This window comes from Calidris pugnax, unplaced genomic scaffold, assembly GCF_001431845.1.
Source record: "Calidris pugnax isolate Ruff unplaced genomic scaffold, ASM143184v1 scaffold317, whole genome shotgun sequence".
Taxonomy (NCBI): domain Eukaryota; kingdom Metazoa; phylum Chordata; class Aves; order Charadriiformes; family Scolopacidae; genus Calidris; species Calidris pugnax.
Genome location: NW_015091111.1, coordinates 2,443,792 through 2,463,272, shown reverse-complemented (window position 1 = coordinate 2,463,272; position 19,481 = coordinate 2,443,792). Strand labels below are relative to the sequence as shown.

The 19,481-nt window shown below is 36.5% G+C and overlaps 1 protein-coding gene across 3 annotated transcripts in view; it reads left to right on the top strand.

Annotated features, from left to right (window-relative positions):
* Nucleotides 1-19,481, top strand: part of HOOK3 (hook microtubule-tethering protein 3) — a 79,927-nt gene that overhangs the window by 57,046 nt on the left and 3,400 nt on the right. The window contains exons 16-22 of one of the 3 annotated variants that reach the window (XM_014958115.1): nucleotides 3,107-3,112; nucleotides 3,842-3,876; nucleotides 4,651-4,733; nucleotides 6,645-6,745; nucleotides 9,038-9,142; nucleotides 9,258-9,329; nucleotides 10,396-10,532. In XM_014958115.1, coding sequence (XP_014813601.1) covers nucleotides 3,107-3,112; nucleotides 3,842-3,876; nucleotides 4,651-4,733; nucleotides 6,645-6,745; nucleotides 9,038-9,142; nucleotides 9,258-9,329; nucleotides 10,396-10,532 — 539 coding nt within the window. Of the gene's footprint in view, nucleotides 1-3,106; nucleotides 3,113-3,841; nucleotides 3,877-4,650; nucleotides 4,734-6,644; nucleotides 6,746-9,037; nucleotides 9,143-9,257; nucleotides 9,330-10,395; nucleotides 10,537-19,481 lie in introns of those variants that run through there. The other 2 variants (XM_014958116.1, XM_014958117.1) reach the window with 2 other exon arrangements.

Here is a 19,481-nt window from a genome sequence, read left to right as displayed (position 1 = left end):
ATGCATCATTTACAGCATGTTTCCTCTGTTTTTCACTACTTTTCTGCAGCAATGCACTGAAATACAAAATTTTGTATACTTATACTGTAAATACGCTCAACCCAGAAAACCGAAGATCAAGTCTGAATTCAGTCCAGAAGTCTATGATGAGGGCTTGGGGTGGTTTGGTTTTTTTTTAGTTCTGTTTGTTTTCAAAGTTGAAGTAGTTTTTAGGCTTGCCACAAAAGTTGTAAAGCGCTATCCTAACACAAGCAAGTATCATTGCAATGATACATGCTGCTTGCTGAGGTCCACATGGGGAAGCCGTTTTGGTTTTGTATTGCAGTGCAGTGGAAGGCAGACGATAGGAAAATATCAGTGCTGTTAGGCCTGTAATGGGTGCTGATGCATCCTGTTGGGATGCATGATTAGTCCATCCTGGCTGTTGACTTGCTGGCCAGAGCAAGGCCTCATTGCCCCGGTTTTCCAGACTATTGAATCAATTCAGACATGCCTGGTGTGGTCAGACTGGCAGGTTTGATTTATTGTCCTCCAGAATGCAATGGTCATGTAGGGCTGCTCAACAGGTACACCAAACAGCTTCGACTACATCATTTGCATGCCCTGTTATCACTGTCTTTTGTCACTCCCTGTTCCCGTTTTCTCTGCCATCATTCCTTTGTGTATAAGCAACCTGCCTTTAGTTACTTCTACACGCTCAGACCTAGTCTTGCTAAATCCATACCACATCTGGTGTTTCTCATACTGTTAATTATGCAGTCTTTGCCTTATATGCTGTTACTGGTACCATTACTAAGTACTCCTGAATTGGTACCTCCCTCAAAGGTCCCCAAAACTCTATGGCCTGTTCAGTTACCTGTGAAGTTCAGCCACTCTGCTCGCTTGGTGAACACTGTCACAGGTTGCCCAGAGAGCTGGAAATATTCAAAGTCAGGTTGGACTGAGCAACCTGATCTACTGAAGATCCTCCTGCTCATTGCAGGGGGCTTAGACTAGATGACCTTTGAAGCTCCCTTCCAACCCAAACTATTTATGATTACTCTTGGCGTCTGTGAAATCTGGCCATCCCTCATGGTGCTGTTTGTAACTTCTGTTGTCTTCTCACAGCATTACCAGTATCATCAAGCAGTTTTCTGAAGTCACATGCCAGTTTACCTGACCCTGCTAAGCTAGCTTAACCTCAAGCCAGAGCCTAGCCATCTGCCTGTGGCCTTAACATGCAGAACAAAACCAACCTTTGTTCTCAAGAAGGGGGCAGACCTGCTCCTTTGGCTTACTTAAGCATGAAAGAAATCTCCAGCATAAAGATGACTTTATTTCTATAGGTTTTTTGATGTAAAAGAAAGATAACAAATAGTGGGGAGGATACCTATTTTCTGAAACCACACCATATTAAGTATTTTTTTCTGGTGTTTTGTAAGTGGAACTTGTTAGCAGTGGGAGGAAAAAGCAAAATGCGAGTATGCATTTGCTAATTTTTACAGTTTTGTTATAGCAATGTTTTTCTATTATGAACAGATAAAACATTTGAATGAAGTTAAATGTAAACTAGCTCTAAAGTAGGTAACTTTTTTGGTCTTCCTCTGGGAGAGTGATTATTATAGTTGTTACATATTAGAAGCAGTGGGTTTGGATACCTGGCTTTGAAGCTGACTGAGATAAGAAAAAAAAAAAAGGTTGCCCATTTTTAGAGTAATTTATTTGAATTTATCTGCCTTACTGCATGTATATACAGGATCTTTGGGTGGCTAAAATTGCACATTTTACATTTATTCTTTTTCCTATTCTGATGTCTTGGGTAAATTACTCTGGGTAAACTCAGTCCTGCTTCTTTTAATTGTTTGTACTGCTTATAATTGTTAGTTTCTTGCTTCTGAGAACATACGATCTGTCTAGATGAGAGATGTGTTACTCCCACAACAATGCTGGTACTATGCAAATAAATATATCAAAATATACCAGTGGAATCAGTGTTGACAAGTAGTGATGTCTGTTCCAAGCTAAACCGAAGTGCAATATAAGGGTTGCAAAAGAAAAGCTGAGTTCAATTTTTATTTTCTTGCCTTAGGAAAATGGGAACTGTTTGCAGCTTTTCCCTTTCTTGTCCAAACCAACAAATAGTCTCTTATGTGATGAGACGTAAGCGATGGTGCCTGTTCAAACACTTTGTGACCAACAAAGATGTGTACAAACACTTACTGTTACAGAAATTATGGTGTTGCTGCAGTTGTTCAGAGCACTGGAAAAGAAAAACGCCAAATGGTCAAAACCTGCAGATCCTTAGCTGCTACAAATTTCTGACTCTGAAGTCAATAGAGTCATGCTGACTTGTTTTTATATTCTCCCCCCTACCCCCTTCTTATAGTGCGATAAGAAATCCAACTTCAAAATAATGAAAAAGCATGACTCAGGAATGTCATCAAAGTAAATATTTTAAAGTATTTACACTATAACAAAGCTAAAAACTTTTTGGGTGCACATGGTAATTGACTCTGTCTGCCAGGTATCTAAACCTTTATTGAAAGACCATTGGAGAAAAAGCAATGAATTTTGTTGATGATTTTATCTTATATTCTGATGGCATTCTGGACCATCAGTCATATGCTAGACTTCCAGTGAAATTGGAACTAGACAAATACAAACTAAAAAGGCAGTTTCTGATTTAAATAGTCTACATTTGTCTTGTGTTCAGTCAATGTAGCAATAACACATTTCAGAATCACTCCACAAAAACCAATGCATCTCTTAATTTTGTTTATAGCCCAATAGACTGTATATTTTCTCCTAGTTTTTTTACTTGTATTATTTTTGTTTTAAAATTACTTTCCCAAATAGCAGGTGCTCTCCTTTGAAATTCTGGTTTATACACAATGCTTTACAAATGAGCTTCCTCACTATTTTTATATTTTTGTTTTAGTGATATGTTTTAGAAAATGTTACAGGATGAAACTGCTGATGAGAACAAAGGAGAAAAATGTGCATGTGTGAAAAAATGCATAGCTTTAACTTTTTCTGTTCATGACTTTCTAAATAGTTTCTTCTGTTGGCTGCTGTTTTGCTTTATACTAATGTCATCTCTGTTTCTTGGCATGGGCTTCTGCTCAAGGCTATTGTGAGTATGGCTTTCTATTTACTTAACGCTACTTTCAGTTTATAGACTTTATTGGGTTTGGTTTTTTTGAAAGATACTCACTGTATATGAAGTGATTTTAAAATTAAAATAAAATTTTATTTGAAGCTTTTATTCAAAGAGCTTATTTAAATGTGATTTAAACAGAAAGTGGAACACTGTAAGTTGTATGATAATTTTTATGTCTGTAACAAATAAAGATAAGGAAAAGAAAAGGATAAAATTGCTGCTATACTCTAGTCAGAAACACTGTACTCCCTCTAGTTTCTATGGGGACAGGAATTTAGTTCTATCTAATTTGCCATATGTCTTCATGCAAATTGCATTGTGATATTGGTAGGACAGATCTTCTAGTAAATTTTGCTGCTTTTTTCATTCCAGGTTAATTTATTTAGTCTAATTACAAAACTACTGAAGAAATTAAAACAACTGCAATATAATTTTGTTGCTTATGGATCTTGCTTTTATTGATCTAATTCCTGGGAAAATATTTTTAAAGTTATAAAGCACTCTAATTTCAGGAAAGTCTCACAGCTGTGGAGAGAAGGATTGGTACCACAGAGGATGGCTTTACAGTTGTGATCTAAAACTGAGTGAAGTAATAAGTTGGATTTTGGTTAGAATGCCAAAATTATATGTTTTTAAATAATTTTGAAATTATGTCAAAGTTTTGCAATATATTAAAATAAAACGTTTAACTTTCTATTTTAGTCAATTCTTCTGAAAAAGAAACTTGAAGAACATCTGTAAGTATTTATTTTTTTTTTTGCCTATTTTGTTTGACATTTCAAATTACGTGTTTTCCATATAGCAAGGAAGACATACAGTCATTAATCATGCATCTGGAAAATATACAACTAAGAGAAATTAGATAACCCAGGAATGTTTGGGAATCTGCTGTTCAGAGACTGTTTTCATCTCATAGAAAACCTCTGTGAAAGCAGTCAGACTGATGAGGGAACCCTCATTCTGTAGTGATAGAAAAATTTCCTTAACACTGTGTTAATTTTCACTCAAGAGGAGTAAGTAATTTTGGTCTGAGGAAAGCATGTTAATGCAAACAAAATTAATTTGTTTACTTTTTAGTATACATTATGGCATAAAAGGTAACATTTTAGGACATGTTATTTTGTTCTGCTATTTGTGCACCTCTTCCCTAAAACGCATAGAGCTGTTTGCTTTTTGTTTCTGTTGTCTTTGGGTTTAGCCATTCTTTCTCAATGTAATCTCAATTGCAAATATTCATCTTAGGCATGCATTGTACAATTAACTGTAAGTTCTAAATTAAGTTTATAATTACTGAGAATGAAGCTGCTTGTCGTTACAGTTTTCCATACACTGTAATGTTTTTCACCTTATTTAACAAATATTTCCACAGTGGGATTGTTATTTGCCTCATGCCCCACAGCAAAAAACAATCATGCTCTCAGAAATATGAGGATTTTTTGTATCTCTTAATGTTCACTTAAGGACAGTCATAATCCTGGGAAAACAATATGTGCTTTTATGGTTTGTAACAGTGAGAAGCTCCATGAGGCTAACAACGAGATACAGAAGAAACGAGCTATTATTGAGGATTTGGAACCAAGATGCAATAACAGTTGTGAGTTACCTGTGCAGTCCATTTCTTTGTAAAGTATTTCACGTGGATGGGCAGTGCAAGATGAACAAAATATACATTTTAAATGGCAGTGATACGTATGGTGTTAATTTCTCTGGAAGCTGTGGGGACTGAAAAGATGCTTCTAACACCTGAAATGCAGGGGGTCACATTTTAGACACCACATAGTACGAAATGACAGTAGCCGTAGAAATACCTAGTGACTGTCATACTTGTCATTAAACCTCAGTTTTTCAGAACTGTCACGTCTCCAAAGACCATAATTGAGGAGATCCTTTCTGCAACCACCAGGTTCTTTTTATTCCCAGTGTGTTTTCAAAACTGTAATTTGAGAAAATTTTTGGACACTGGTCAAAGAGAATGTAGGATATATGTCATATTGCTCACATGGTATCCAGAACCCAGCATGCAGTTGTTTATAGCATGTTAATGCTGCTTTTTTCCTGAGAAGTATTGAAGGAAGTAGGTTGGTTTTTTTCCAAACCTACTTATAGAACAAGGCAAAAGACTGCAACCAGTGGCCACTTTTCCGATTTGTGCCAAAGTGATTTTATTCATAAGGAGATTGAGGAAGATAGAAATTTCAGTTCAGTATTCATTACATACATCTGTATCTAAAAAACAATTTTAATTTGTGTTGAGCTAAAACTGCAGAATATGTTACAAATTCCATGTCTTGAGAAATGTTAGAACACTTGGAAATGAGGTCCAGGAACTTCATGAGTAGCTAATGAAAACATAACCCTGTCATACCTGATAAGCCTCAGCACAAGTCTAATAGCTTTTAAACATTAGGGCATACTGAGGCTTCTGTAGTTAGTTTACTGAAATTACAACTTGCTTTTTAAAAGTATAGTTCTAACTTTCGTCTTGGTAAAATGAAAAAAGTTGTACTTTCTTCCTTTCTTTCCACGCTCAAGAAATATGTGTGAATTATTTTTTCAGATTCTTTTAACTATCCTGGATATGGCCAAAATACTTGGGCATTGTACAAGAATCATGGCATGTTTTGAAAAGCAGATTCTTGCAACCTTGGAGACCGTTAACTATTGGTTCTCTTACTCATCGCTGAAAATCTTGCTTTGTCCTGTTAACAGTTTAGTGTTTTCTGAGCACTTGGGAACTGTAGGAAAAACATGAAAGAACATTTCAAAACAAGGCTGCAAAACAGATGGATAATTATCTAACATCTGAGAAACAAATGTCAATATTATGTACTATTTGATCTGGAAATATGCAATTGGGTTTTGGGTGGTTTTTTTTCCTGAGATCTGGGAAGTTGTATAGAAAATATATAAGCAATAGTGTCCTGACATATTCTTATATCAACACAGGAAAAGGCTATGCAATGAAATTGTCCTACTGGTGTGCATTGCTGTTTAAGAAAATGCAGGAGAGAAATGAAATTGAGTATATTCATGTCACAAGTCCAATAGATTGTATCCAGTGTTACAGTTTAGTTGATTTAAGCAAGAAATGTGCCTGCTAAGAATTATTCCTCTTACATAAAACTGGAAAACTCATATTTATCTGAGTTACAATACCAAGATCATATGGAACTTGTAAGTCAATAGTAAACTCATTTTCTAAGTTTGTTCAGTAATGGGATTGATTTATTATTCCATTTCTCTTTATTTATTCATAGTTTCTAAAAAAGCAAAATTTGTGTACCAAACAGCCATCTCATGAGATTATGTAGGAGTACACAGAAATATATAAGAGCACAATTTTAATGTGTTTCTGAGTACAATTTATCTGCTAAATCAGGTTCCTTATGTTGGCTTTTCTTAACTGAAATAAATTCGTCTGTGTCTTAAATGTCTGTTGAAAAACATGAGCATAAACTTAATACAATTATGTTATTTTCCAATGTGTGCATCTCCTGACATAAAGCACTCAAAATTGAAGAATTACAAGAAGCTTTACGGAAAAAGGAGGAGGAAATGAAACAAATGGAAGAGCGATATAAAAAGTATTTGGAAAAGGCCAAAAGTGTAAGTATACATGCTCCATGTTAATGATCCCTCTCTGCACTGCAGAGTGCACTGCATGTCAGCTCTGCAGGAATAAAAATTAAGGAGGTAAATGTATAAACACTAGCGAGGAAAAGAGAAGGAAGACCCAGCAAGTTCTTTTATCTTCTAACCATAACAGCACCTAATACTGATTAATTATGCAAAACAATTTTACCCTGTTTTGGTGTTCATGACTCTCCCCTTTTGCTACCCTTCTGACTGATGCCTCTACACAAATATATACCCACTGCCCCAGATTTTGAAAGTCACTCAGACAAACCTTGTTAAGCAGGCATTCATGTCGGCTGATGGCAAAGGGAGGGTGTTAAACCCTTTCTAATGCTGTGATAACCTCTTTCTTTGTGTAAATTCTTCCAGACTTCTGTCTCTGAGTGACAAATAAAGTGGTACTAGGACTTGTGGTATAGAAATAACTGAAATCGCTGTGCTTCATTTTAGAACTGGAGAACCACCCATTTAAACCAACTCAATAGAAGGAAGCTCTGTGAGCAGAAGTACTTTTTAACTGGAATTTGTGCTGGGACTTCTGGGACAGTTGTCATGAAGAGTTCTACCTCTTTGTACACACAAATATAGCTTAGGAACACCAAGTACAGGCATGGTGGGACTAACAAACTCTGGTTTTATCATTTTGGCAGAGAGGTTAAAGGATGTTTGGGGTTCTTTGTAGGTGGCTGGATCAGTTTATGTGTGTTTCTGGATGGTGTAGGCTTCTTGTGGTGCTCAGTCAGTAATCTATGTCTTACCTGGAGCAGATGTTTTGATACACTTTTTTTATAGATACAGCTTTTAGCTGCTTCAGATTTCATCAGATCATAATTGCTCACATAAATTGCTTATTTGTTTCGAGGGGCTCATAATTTACAAGGAGAGGTACACATGTGCCATGGCCATCTTTAACAATTTAAATTTGATTTTTCTTCCTTCGTCCATCTTTTGCCCCTGATTTCTATTCATGTTGTGGTTTAGCTAACTGATACAGAAACTATTTTAATATGGACTCCTTCATTTATGCTTTTTCCAAATAAAGTGATCTTTTTAACTGAACCACCTTTGAGAGCTGTTACATTTCTCTGATGTTCAGCATTCTCTTTGCCTTTACTGTTTAATAAATGCTTCTGTTGAGAAGATGGCAAATATTTAAGTATTGTATTGGGCATGTGGACATAATACCAGCTTTGAAACGGCAACATTGTGGTCTTAGTCATAGTCCCATTTCTTCTTTTACTTTACCTTGGTATTTTGTTTGAGTTTCTTAAAAGCATATCAGTGTCTTTGTTTATCTGATTGTGGTAGTATCAAGATCTTTGCTATGGCTGTGTATCATTAAATTAGAATCTGTAAGTATGCTCATAATTTGAGAAAACTTTGTGCATCCTTCCTTTACTTCTTTGTAGTTTCTTCAATCACTTCTTGTGAGATGCTTCAAAAGTCTTCAGGAAATCTAAACAAATAATTTTTTTATTATTTATTTTTACATCTTGTGTTGCTGACTGGGTGTCAGAGTATTCCAGTGAAAGACAGAGCCACAACTTCCCTTTTCAATAAGATTTGTTTATTTGCATGTACAGTGTTACCATAGGGTGTTTTATACAACAGTAGTATTAATTATTTAGGTAGGATAGCTTTCTGTGATCTTTTGTCACCTTTCAGAGGTTTTTTGTTTGTTTGTTTCTTTTGTGAAGACAAGTGCAATCATTATTGCCTTCTCTGTAGAAACTGTATCCAGGTCTAACATGTATTTTAACATAAACACTTCTATGAATTTCCTTCATTAGTACCATTCAGTAAAAATTACTTACTAAAATTTAAAGCACCTGTTTTATTTCAGCGTCTGGACAGGATTCTGAAATGGGCAGAAAGACCCAGGGGAGTGCAGCTATGGGTAGGAACTAAATATGTGAGTCAGGCATACTGAACCTCTTCAGTGTCACTTTTTCCTATCAGTAGTTTTGTTTCAAAGTCTGTAAAAGAGAGCCCAGTTCAGATGCTCTAACACATCATGGCTGATGTTCAGAGGCAGAGCGTCTGTCATACTGGCTGTCAAGATTATTTTACAGAGTCAGCCTCTTAAAACTGCACATCCCTCTGTTTCACATTTTGGAGGGTCATTTGTTACCATTGACATGTTTTTAGTCACTTTTTTATTCCTTAACCTGATTTAAAGGGTTGTAATTCCGTGATGTCTTTCCCCTCAATTAGATATTTTTTGCAGGATTTAAATAAAAACAAACTGCTTTTCTCTTACAGGTCATCCGCACCTTAGATCCTAAGCAGAACCAGGGTGCAGCTCCTGAGATTCAGGCTCTGAAAAATCAGTTGCAGGAGCGGGATAGAATGTTTCATTCACTGGAGGTAGTAATCGTTGTTTCGTGGTAGATGCATGCTTCCTCATTGGTTTTTAGGTGTAGACTAATACTTTTATTATGCTTTTGTTTTAAATGTATGATTTTTAATGTTTGTTTTATAGAAAGAATATGAGAAAACAAAAAGTCAAAGAGAAATGGAGGAAAAATTTATTGTTAGTGCCTGGTACAATATGGTAAGAATCTCCCACACTTTTTATTTTTATTTTTAAAAAGGAAAGAAAATATTAATACTAGTTTTTTTCTTGGTTGTTTATGTCAGTATTCATTCATTTACAGGTTGGTGGTTTTTTTGCTTGAAAAGCATTTTCCAACACAGAGACACAGAAATAAATGCTTTTTAATAGCTTTAAGTTATCACTATTTAAGAGTATGTTCCTGTGATAACCTTGGGGTAAAGGAAAAAGGAAGTTTGTTATTTTCAAGTTTTAGAAACAGAAATATCACTTTCTAGAGAGAAGGATTTCTCCTCTTGGTCTTCCCTTGAAAGAATTTCCCTCTAGCTTTTCTACATTCTTGTTATGTCCATGAATAGTAAGCCAAAAATGGTACTTTAACAGAGTGTTTGAATCCTTTAAATATTGAAAGCATTTTCAAAGGCATTGGTCCTGACCAATTTTGTAACATAGTCCCACTGACAAGCAGAAGATGAGCCTGAGCTAAGAGCTGTGGATCAGTAGCCTGTGACGAACACCAAGATGAGTGTTGGTAGCTTTGTCTTGTTCTCTAATGAACCTCTGCTTTTATACACAACATTAGAGCTTCCCTTGTTTCCTCCTTGCATTTCCTCCTGCTGAAAACATACTTTCTCTCAATACGTTCTCCTGCCATATGAGCTGGTATCTTCAGAGATGACAACACTTGAATTATTTTCAGAAGAAAAGTAATCTTGTAGCTCAACAGGCTGAAGGGGGCTGGGGAGGGGAAGCAGTTTTGAAAAGAATCATCTAGTTACCATGTGTTTATATGGAGAAGCACATGTTCAGATCTGGGACATGGGGGCACCTACTTCTCAACAGTTACTTCAAATCTGGACAATGACTGGGGGAGGAGGGGGGAGAGGGTGTGGGAGAAGAACACACAAAGAATTAGGGAAATAACTTTATCCTTGAAAATGTGGTGCTTCATGTCTGAAATTCAAAATAGCTCAGTCAGTGTTGGTGAAGAGGAGATAACAAGCAAAAGTAAAATTTTTCTGTGTTTTGTGTTGGTATTCACTGAGAAGTTTCTCTTTGTCCATAGGGAATGACTCTGCATAAAAAAGCAGCAGAAGACAGACTGGCCAGTACAGGCTCAGGACAGTCCTTCCTGGCTAGACAAAGGCAAGCCACGAGCACACGGAGATCTTACCCTGGTCACGTCCAGCCAGCAACAGCAAGGTAGAGATGCCTTGCCCTTAGAAAGGAAACTGCCCTGTGATCGAGGCCACTTCTGTTTCAAGTGACAACATTCAAGGAAAATCAACCAGCATCCTTTGTCTTTCTCCCTTGCTACTGCTATTATTTTACAGTTCAGGAAAGGGTTTTATGATTTCTCATTGTTCTGCAATGCCCTTTGCTTATACTTTTTGGAGTCCATCTCTCTTCCTCTCTCTCTCTCTGCATTTTTTGAATGTGCCAAAGTTTTGAAAACATCTAGAGGAGTGCTGTATAATAACAGAATCTTACTTGTATGAAGCCTGGTCTTTCATAAAAAGCCTCATATTGGCTGTGTAACAATGTAAATTTCCTGTCACAGTTGATGCATTTGTGCCTATAAGGGTTATTACGCTTTATGACTGTCTTTGCTCAAAGGGGATTAAGCTTTCTATTTCTATCTGCTAACTTGTTACTTCACAAAAATGCTGAAAACACATTACAGAAATGCAAAATTAGTATATAATATTCTTGTGAAATCTATTTGCTACTAAAATACTTAGCAATGACAAAAAGATTTTTTTTTTAATCTCCTACATGCAAGCTTTGCTCTTGGCATTTAACAACGAAGAAAGATAACTTTTTTCCAGATTTTTCTTTACCTACTGGTGTTACTCTTTTGCTGACGGAATTGAATATTTTCAAATGGTTTGTTCCACTCTTCTTTGTCAAGTTATGCTTTATATGTATTACAAAAATACCGAGAAATACTTAGAATGCTCTAATATGCTACTGCATCATCCACTTAAAAAGGACATCTGTTTTAAAATTTTATAATTATGGATGAACAATACATAATGGATCAAGGCCTCAATTAATATTACTGATGTTAATGTATTCCAGTTGTCATCCCCTGCTAAAAGACTTGCTTTTAATATGTCAATTCAGGGTATAATTGTATCAGTTGCCTTACTAATGGTACCAGTGCCTTCAGGTGAGTTTGTTGCTGACTTTGCTGGGAACTGTCTGTGATTTGTTGTACTGCCTTTTTAGTGTGTAGCTGGTTAATTGTACATCACTCGTAGCACCTTCATGTTGATCAACGGGGCAGATGGTAGCCCCTACTATTAATTTAGATTCTATTCTTACAAAGTTCTGCTTTTCCCCGTGCTAATGCCGTGCTCTCCTTACCATTTTTGTCAAAGAATTGACAGACACAGAGGACCTGAGTATTGGTTGAAAGTTTCATATGCATACATTTTGGGGTGTTTCAGTTTTAAACATTTTTCACTTAGAGATTGTTTGTTCCCTAATGCATATGCAGTCTGGCTTATAAAGTTATTCTTTTACCTTATTTAATGCCTTCGCAAATGAAGATATTTTTTCATAAATCTCTTTAGAGAAAAGACGTACTAGCATTTATTAATCATCTGAAGGTCTACGTTAATTCATAGCTGGAATAAGCAAAAGATAGTTAAAACTAGCACACCTAGATTAAAGGGTAAGGAACAGGTGAATGACAGTTTTAGGTACTGTTTTATCCTCAAGTACATCATCTGTTTTAATCTGGACTAAGAAATGCATTCAATATGTGCCTGAAAAAAATTCAGTTCTGTTTCCCCCCTTAACCCTCACCAGTAATATGAAAACGGATGCTGAAGTCTGTTAAGTGCATATAGATTTGTATTTTATTTCTCACATTTGGAAAAAACTGATTTTTCTAAGAATTCTCTTTATGTATTCAACATTTGATGTGTCTGGTCAAGATTAGATAAGACAGTGGAAGTATCTTCTTGTGTGCAGAAAGATTACAATGTAGAGGAAGTTTAGGACCATTTCTGTAGTACAGTGAGGTGGTACTTGTTTTGCTGTCTCTTACTGAGATACAGAATACTAAAGGGACAAGAAGTCATATGAGTTATCTCGCAAGATGACCAGAGTTTGTGTGGGACATCTTTTACTGATCTTATTGTGGAATCTAGTCATCTGAAGAACTCTTTACAGCATGCCATGTGTGAACAGGAGCGAGTAATTTCTCTTAGGGAATTTGATGTTTTTGTTTGTGATTACAGCATTTTATATAACTCCAAGAAAGAACCTAAGAATACCTAAAGCTCCATTTTTGTTCTAAACTGGCTGGCTCTGCCTGTTGCCAAACTGCCAAAACCTATTTCTGGAAACAAAGGAATACCAGGACCTTAGTGGGAACTTTTATCTCTTAATTTTGTATAATAATTTGATTTCCTGTTTATATTAATTAGGTGAAGGTCTATAATAACTTGAGCACAATCTGCACTGGAATTAAACTATTTGCTTTTAATATGTTAACATTTGTTTTATGGTTTTGCCCCCAAGTTTTGATGACAGGCAAATGCCCCTGGTGGTCAGGAGATGAAAAAACGCTGATTATAAGCTTCATTTTTAGCTTTTACTTTCCTGTCTCTTGCAGCTTTTTTTACTTCTTGGTGGTTGTTTGGTTTTATCTTCTGCTTTGTGGTTCTGGTCGGTTTTTCCTTGTTGCTTAAGATAAGACACTGAAGTCTTTTCTGTAGTTAAAGTATATATACCATCAAAGAGCAAAACAAGACTAATATTGAATCTGTCCTTTACTGTTGCTCATAGTAATTGTTAGGCAAGACTGAGCAAGTATCTTGCCTTTTGAGAATTCTCAAACTTGTAGCAATTCTGGTATTTCCTAGAATTTGTGTTGAATAGAAAAATATATTTTTATATATTGAATATACCGCAGTCTTGCAGAGATTTACTCTGCTGCTGTCCAATTCCAGTAAGTCATTTGTTCTGTCTTCTAATGGCAATCATCAGGAATTTAATTCCTGTTTTTCAGTGTTTTACTTCTAATGTTTGCTTCATACATCAATACTTAATCTTTGGGTGTGGATGAACGCAAATCATTAAACCTTCTCTCTTGCAAGAACAGCTTCTTTATTGAAAGGGTTCAGCTTCATCATTTTCCTTGCTTGTTACATGGCTTTGGAAGTAATGTGTTACTAAGAAAAAGAAGAGGCTTAGAGTGTGACTTTGGGGGATAAACACGTGTATAGATGAGCTACCAATGAATGCTGTCTATATGTCATATCTACAGTATATAAAACATATCTACAGTAAAAAAAATATAAGCAAAAAACCACTGTAAATCAGAATTCTCTCAGTATATTGGATACTTCTAAGAAGCTTTTAGGAACATTTTTTCTGAGGAAAAAAGAATATTTTTATCAAAAATGGAGTGATAATTACTAAACTAATGCTATATCCTGTCCTTATATGTTATAAAAAAGATAAACCCTACCGATTGAGGTTATAGAGAAGATGTTCTCCAGGTCAGTGATAAAATAGCTGAAGAGTTCATGAGAGCACATTCTTGAACGCTGTGCTGAGGATCTGCTCAGAATAATATTTCTGAGAGATTCTAATTAATGCCAATAAAAGATAACAGTTAAATGGATGAATATTTTCATTGTTCAGAGCTGAAGCTTTGTTCATGGTTTTAAAGGATGTGTGTGCAGTCCAGTTTGTATACTTCCGTGGAGAGTTAAGTTGTTAGCATATCTGATCAGACACTACAGAAAATTCAAGTTCCGCATTTTCTGATAGCAACACTTAACCACTCGGATCATAACATGTATTTTCCATGTGCTATGAAAACCAAAACAATCTAATTTAAAGGTTGTGTGCTCCACCCACAAGGCAAAGGAAAACAAATGACTAGTAAATATATAAGGGCTTCATTTATCTCTTTGGAAATACGTAAATGATAATCTTGTCCTGTTCTGATGACACTTGAGATAGCAGAAATGCTTCTGCAAGTTTTCTGTGGCTTTCTATTCATGTAAGGAGCACCAGCAATTTTATATTCATTGTGTATGAAAGAATTAACAGTGAATATTCCTGTTATGGCTTTATGATGATCTTAAACAGTAAGTGATATCTGCAAGCTGTCAAGAAAATTTAAGAGGATGTGGTAGTTTTGAAGTTCTTGATATTTTGACATTTGGAAGTAGCTTTTGCTTTTTCTCAGTTCTGTAGTATCTGAGACTATCCACTTAGTGGCTTCCTGGATAATTTTTAGTGGTTTTAATTGTCTTGATGTGGTGAAACTTTCTGTAGATTTGTTAATTGGAAAGTATTTTCATTTCACCACTTGATTTTCTTCTAGTGAGTGATTTGAAGGAAGACTGTCCTGAATGTGCCTAATTTTTTTTTTTCCTATAAAGCAAAACAGTACCTGAATTTTACTTGTTTTACTAGATATTTCTATTCTTGCCCAACATTTTGACTTGTTGCAAGGATTCATGAGGGAGGTATTTTTGCACTCAAAGTCAGCTATGCAATCCTGACTTCTATGGGGTTTTGCACATGTGTATTAGGTAGGATGTGAACCTCTGTGTTTGGCAGTAATATTGTGTTGATAAATTTCATTATCTCCAAACCAAGTTTAGCAAATTTTGCAGGCATTTTCCTCACTGATATTGTGCAAATAAATAGCTAAAAGAGGTTACTCTGTCAGAAAATACTTTCAAATGGTGTTTTTTCCTCTAAGCCAAGTAGTCACACGTCAGGGGTATTTCATACAGAGTAGTTCAATAGTTGGATTATGGCTGAAATGTGATCTCAGGAAATCAAGCAGTTAAAAAGAATCCTTCTCAGAAACTCTTCCTTAGAACAGCTGTATTAGCTGATGCTGGGAGTATGATATTTAGCATTCTGTTAAAATGAAGAGATGAATCGTTACAACATTTTAAATGTAAAGATCAGCTGAGCAAGAAATTCAGTGGATGAATTTTTGAACCTTAGAGACACCCAGACATGTGTCCCCTCCCAAACACGCGCAGTCCAGCTCCCTTCTGTATGGGCAAGAGCACTGCACTTCAACGCTGTGCCTTGCGTCGGGAAGAAGAACTGAAGTCTTGTGTTATCTCATAGGTTGGTGTAGGGACCAGTAACAAATCTCACTTGCACTCAGAACAGCCAAATCATATCACTGGCTGGTGGCAGATGGCATATTCTATGTGGGATTATAGCCATACCTCCAGTTTGTCACTTTCAAGGAATTAAGAAAATATCCTGACATGACCGATTGCATTGCCTGGCTCCTGTGATCTTTTTTACCTCTTGGAAGTCCAGAGAAGGAGCAGAAGCAGAAGCTTGTCAGTGACTCTGCGTGCTATAAGTAAAAATCAGGGGTGTTTTCTTCAGTTTGAAGGTGGAGGAGACAGATACAAGCAACAAAAATCTGAAGAGCAGTATGTGTCTTACCATTTTCCTTTCTGATGTTAATTTAAAAAAAAATAATTAACAGAACCTGAGCTTTTGGAGCTAGGTGGGTTTTTTTAATTCATTTGTAATTGCAGTTGATTAAGCGTTAGAGTCTTTACCTATGTGAATAATAAGCCAGAAGCTGTCATTGTCAGTCTGAGCAACCTCAGGCTTCTCACATCTGGTACAGTGAACCCCCAGAGATTTTGACTTTGCTGTGAGCTTCATTGCGCCATTTGGAGATATTGAGGACTTACCTAGCTTTGTCATCTGTTTTTCTTTGACTTTGCTTTTGTGGATTTGTTGAAATATTAGGACACAAAGTTCATTTTTTAAATGTATCAGCTCATTGAATTAGGTAATGAATGAAAGTGGATTGAGAAACTCTAGAAAGCTTGGCAAATCACCTTGAGGCAAGACCTGACAGTATAGCCAAGACAGCTTCTGAGACAAATTGTTCTGGTGTCAGATTGTAGTCAGCATCAGCAGGAGCTCATGATAACTGCTGTAATTGAAGTCATCTATTAGTTGCTAGGGGATGGTCTTGCTGTTAACTTTACTATGGCGCGGATTCTAACCTTCCCTTTTAGGCCTTGCCATGGTAATAGAGGGCTTTCCTGAAGAAGAAGATCTCTGCATTAGTTGGCTCTGGTGGCAAGTCAGGAATTTCTTCTGCTGTTCTTTGCTGTGTGTATGAAGTAATTTGGAAAACTGTGTATTCTTCGGTTTCCTTTGCACTGCATGTTGTTTCCAGACTGAAAGCATGTTCCATTTGTCAGATAAAAATTTCTTGCTGCTGTGACGTTGCTTTGGATCGCAGAGATTGATCCATACAATATGAAAAGCAATATTAGTAAAGGAAAAATAGTTGGAAAGCCTTTCCTGTCTGGTAGTAAATTTATTCAATGCTTCACATTAGAGAGGACCTTTACTATAGGATAAAGTTAGAATATCACATTTCAGAAAGAGCAACGTGGTTATTTTAATTGTTACAAAAGTGGCCATTTGTCAGCACTTTGAAGACATGTTAATTAATGTAGCATGGCACAAATCTTAAATACTGCAAAAGCAAGTATTTCCAGAGGTATAGGATAGCTTATTCTGCAAATGGAACTTGAATCCCTAATGATTATCCCTAACTTTAAGAGAAGAGAAGAGAAAATCAACATAAAGGCCAATAGTTAGCATGCTCGTGTTGTTAGCAGGATTGTGAAAATGAGCAGAATTTTAAGAGAAAATCCCAAATGGTGTAATAGCTACAGAGTTACAAAATAGTTGTAGTGAGACCATCAGACTTTTGATTTGGTTTGAGTATAACATTCATTATGTAATACAAAATTACAAAAAGCAGAGATTATAGTTCTCAGTCACCAAAGCAGGAGAGTAAACCCATTTCCTGGAGGTATTGGTGGTTTTGAGAGAAATTTTGAAGCTTTTATTAAGCAGTATCAGTAAGATCTTAGAATAGTTATAAGCATGGCATTGTAAGGCCACGATTCTTATAATATTTTAACTTTATAAGTTATAAAATGGAAAGTGGTGTTAATACAGCTCTGGAAGATGCTATGTTGAAAGGCTCCTTTAAAAAATCTAAAGGAAATACTGTGGAGAAAGAAATAGAAAGAATAGACGCAGAAAGAAAAACAAATGTCCGCAGTAGAAACCAGTAAATTATGAAGTTACGAAATCTGCAGGAAGGGAATTCTGGAGGCAGTTGCTTCAAAGCGGAGGATTGCTTGGCAGAAATACTTGAGAAGAGTGTCTAGTATTAGGCTTGAAAATGAGTAGACTGCAGTGCTCTGATAGCTTTGGTGATTGCCTTAGTGCTGCTTGTGGGCAGCAGGTCGCTGGCTAGAGAAAGCCTGGTCGATCCTAGGACCAAACATAGACTGAACGGAAAAAAGTGGTTGTGGAGAGAGGACACGAGGCTGGATTAGTTGGGGTTTTTTTCATCAGATTTGACTTGTGTATACAGTGCTCTGAATTAAAAGTTTTCATCTTGGTAGTTACCTCCAGAGCTGGCTGTATTAGTGAAAATGGCTGCCATCCTTTCTGTGGCTTTGATTTGCTGGCGTTGTCCCAGTCACTTCTGTGTGCTGAAAAAGCAGAAGAGGACAGCAAGAAGTTAAGGAAGATTTTAAGGGATGGATAAACTACTTCTAATGAAGTAAAGCTAATGAGATGTGACATTGAATGTTGAAAGGAAACGCCTTACTAAGAAATAATCCCCCAGACTGGCAATGAACCCTGCACTTATACCCGGATTATTTTGGACTGACAAGGAAAGGAAGTAAGAGAAAGTTGTCCCTCTGCAGACACAATAGCTGCTACATAAGCTGTCTCTTTCTGGAGGTGCTGCAGAAGCAATGACACATGATGCTGAGTGAATTTACTCTCATATTTCTTGTCTTCTGAAGTGTTGCTGCCTCAACAGGTAGCTTTAAAATGTATTGATCAATTTTGAAGAGTTCTCTGAGAGAAAGAAATTGGCAGATAATTTCTTTTTAGAACAAGATTAGATTGGCAGTTCTTTTTAGAACCAGATTAGAATTTCTAGCCAGGAGAGGGCGCTGTGAAATGAACTTCTTACATCACCGACAGAGAATATGCTGCCCTGAGTTCAAAAGACCTCTCAAAAGTACTAGTTACTCCCAGAGAATCCTACAACGTCATTTCTGTTTATGTGCAACAGGACACTTAAAGTGCTACTAAATAAGTCATCTGAACTAATAGGCAGATGAGATTAAAGGAATAGATAGACTATGCTAATTTATGCACAATAGAATAGATACATGCTTATGTACCTTGAACTTCTAGTTTTCTATAGACTAACTACAGTAATCTTCATATTATTAATCCTGAACTCTGTAACTTTATGCACCCAAGCATTGCCAGGCAAGCTTAGCAGACAGTGATTACTCAAAATACACTCTTGAGGTCAGCTTTGAATGTGTTGAATGTGTTAATTTTTTAAAATGTTTATCCTATTTGACTTATGTCTGTATGTTTCTATTTGTTTTTCAAGTATGATTAGTATTCTGGGTTGGTGAATGAGAGGGGAAAAAAAGAGGGATGCGCAAGCTGTAGTACTAGTAGCAAAAAGACAGAGTGTTGCAATAAGTCCTTGAGTTTAGTTATAAATATTCTTCCTTATCTATCTAACCTGGATTTTTCTGTGACAGGAACTGTTCTTAGAATCATTTTTGACCAGTGCAATACTAGGGAGGAGAAAGCGGGGAGAGAAACTGTTTGCATGCTTTGATTTCAGTCTGGTGAAGCTGTTTTGCTCTTTGTAACATCATAGTGAGTGCAATGTGAAAATGAGAAGGAGCAGTTAGTGCTGTGCCAGGCTGTGTGGGGACGTTTGTGTTACCTGGGGAAGCTGAAAGCACCACAGCTGTGTTGGTCAAGCGTTCCACCTCTCCAGGTACAGCAGCCAAGAAAGAGAGTGCCCCAGCAAGGATGGAGAAATATGCCAACCTCTCCAATTCTCTGCTAAATTTAGATTCATTTCCACAGCGTTGCGATGTGCCATTTGGGCTGCTCAGTGGCTCCTACTCAGCTTATTTTAATAAGAATACATATAATTTTCTTGTGATTCAAACCTGTATTTGCATGCAACCAATAGAACTTGCCAGCGTAGTGTGGCAGTGATGCTGTTCTTGTGGCCTCACGCATAGGATGAGCTTTGATGAAATG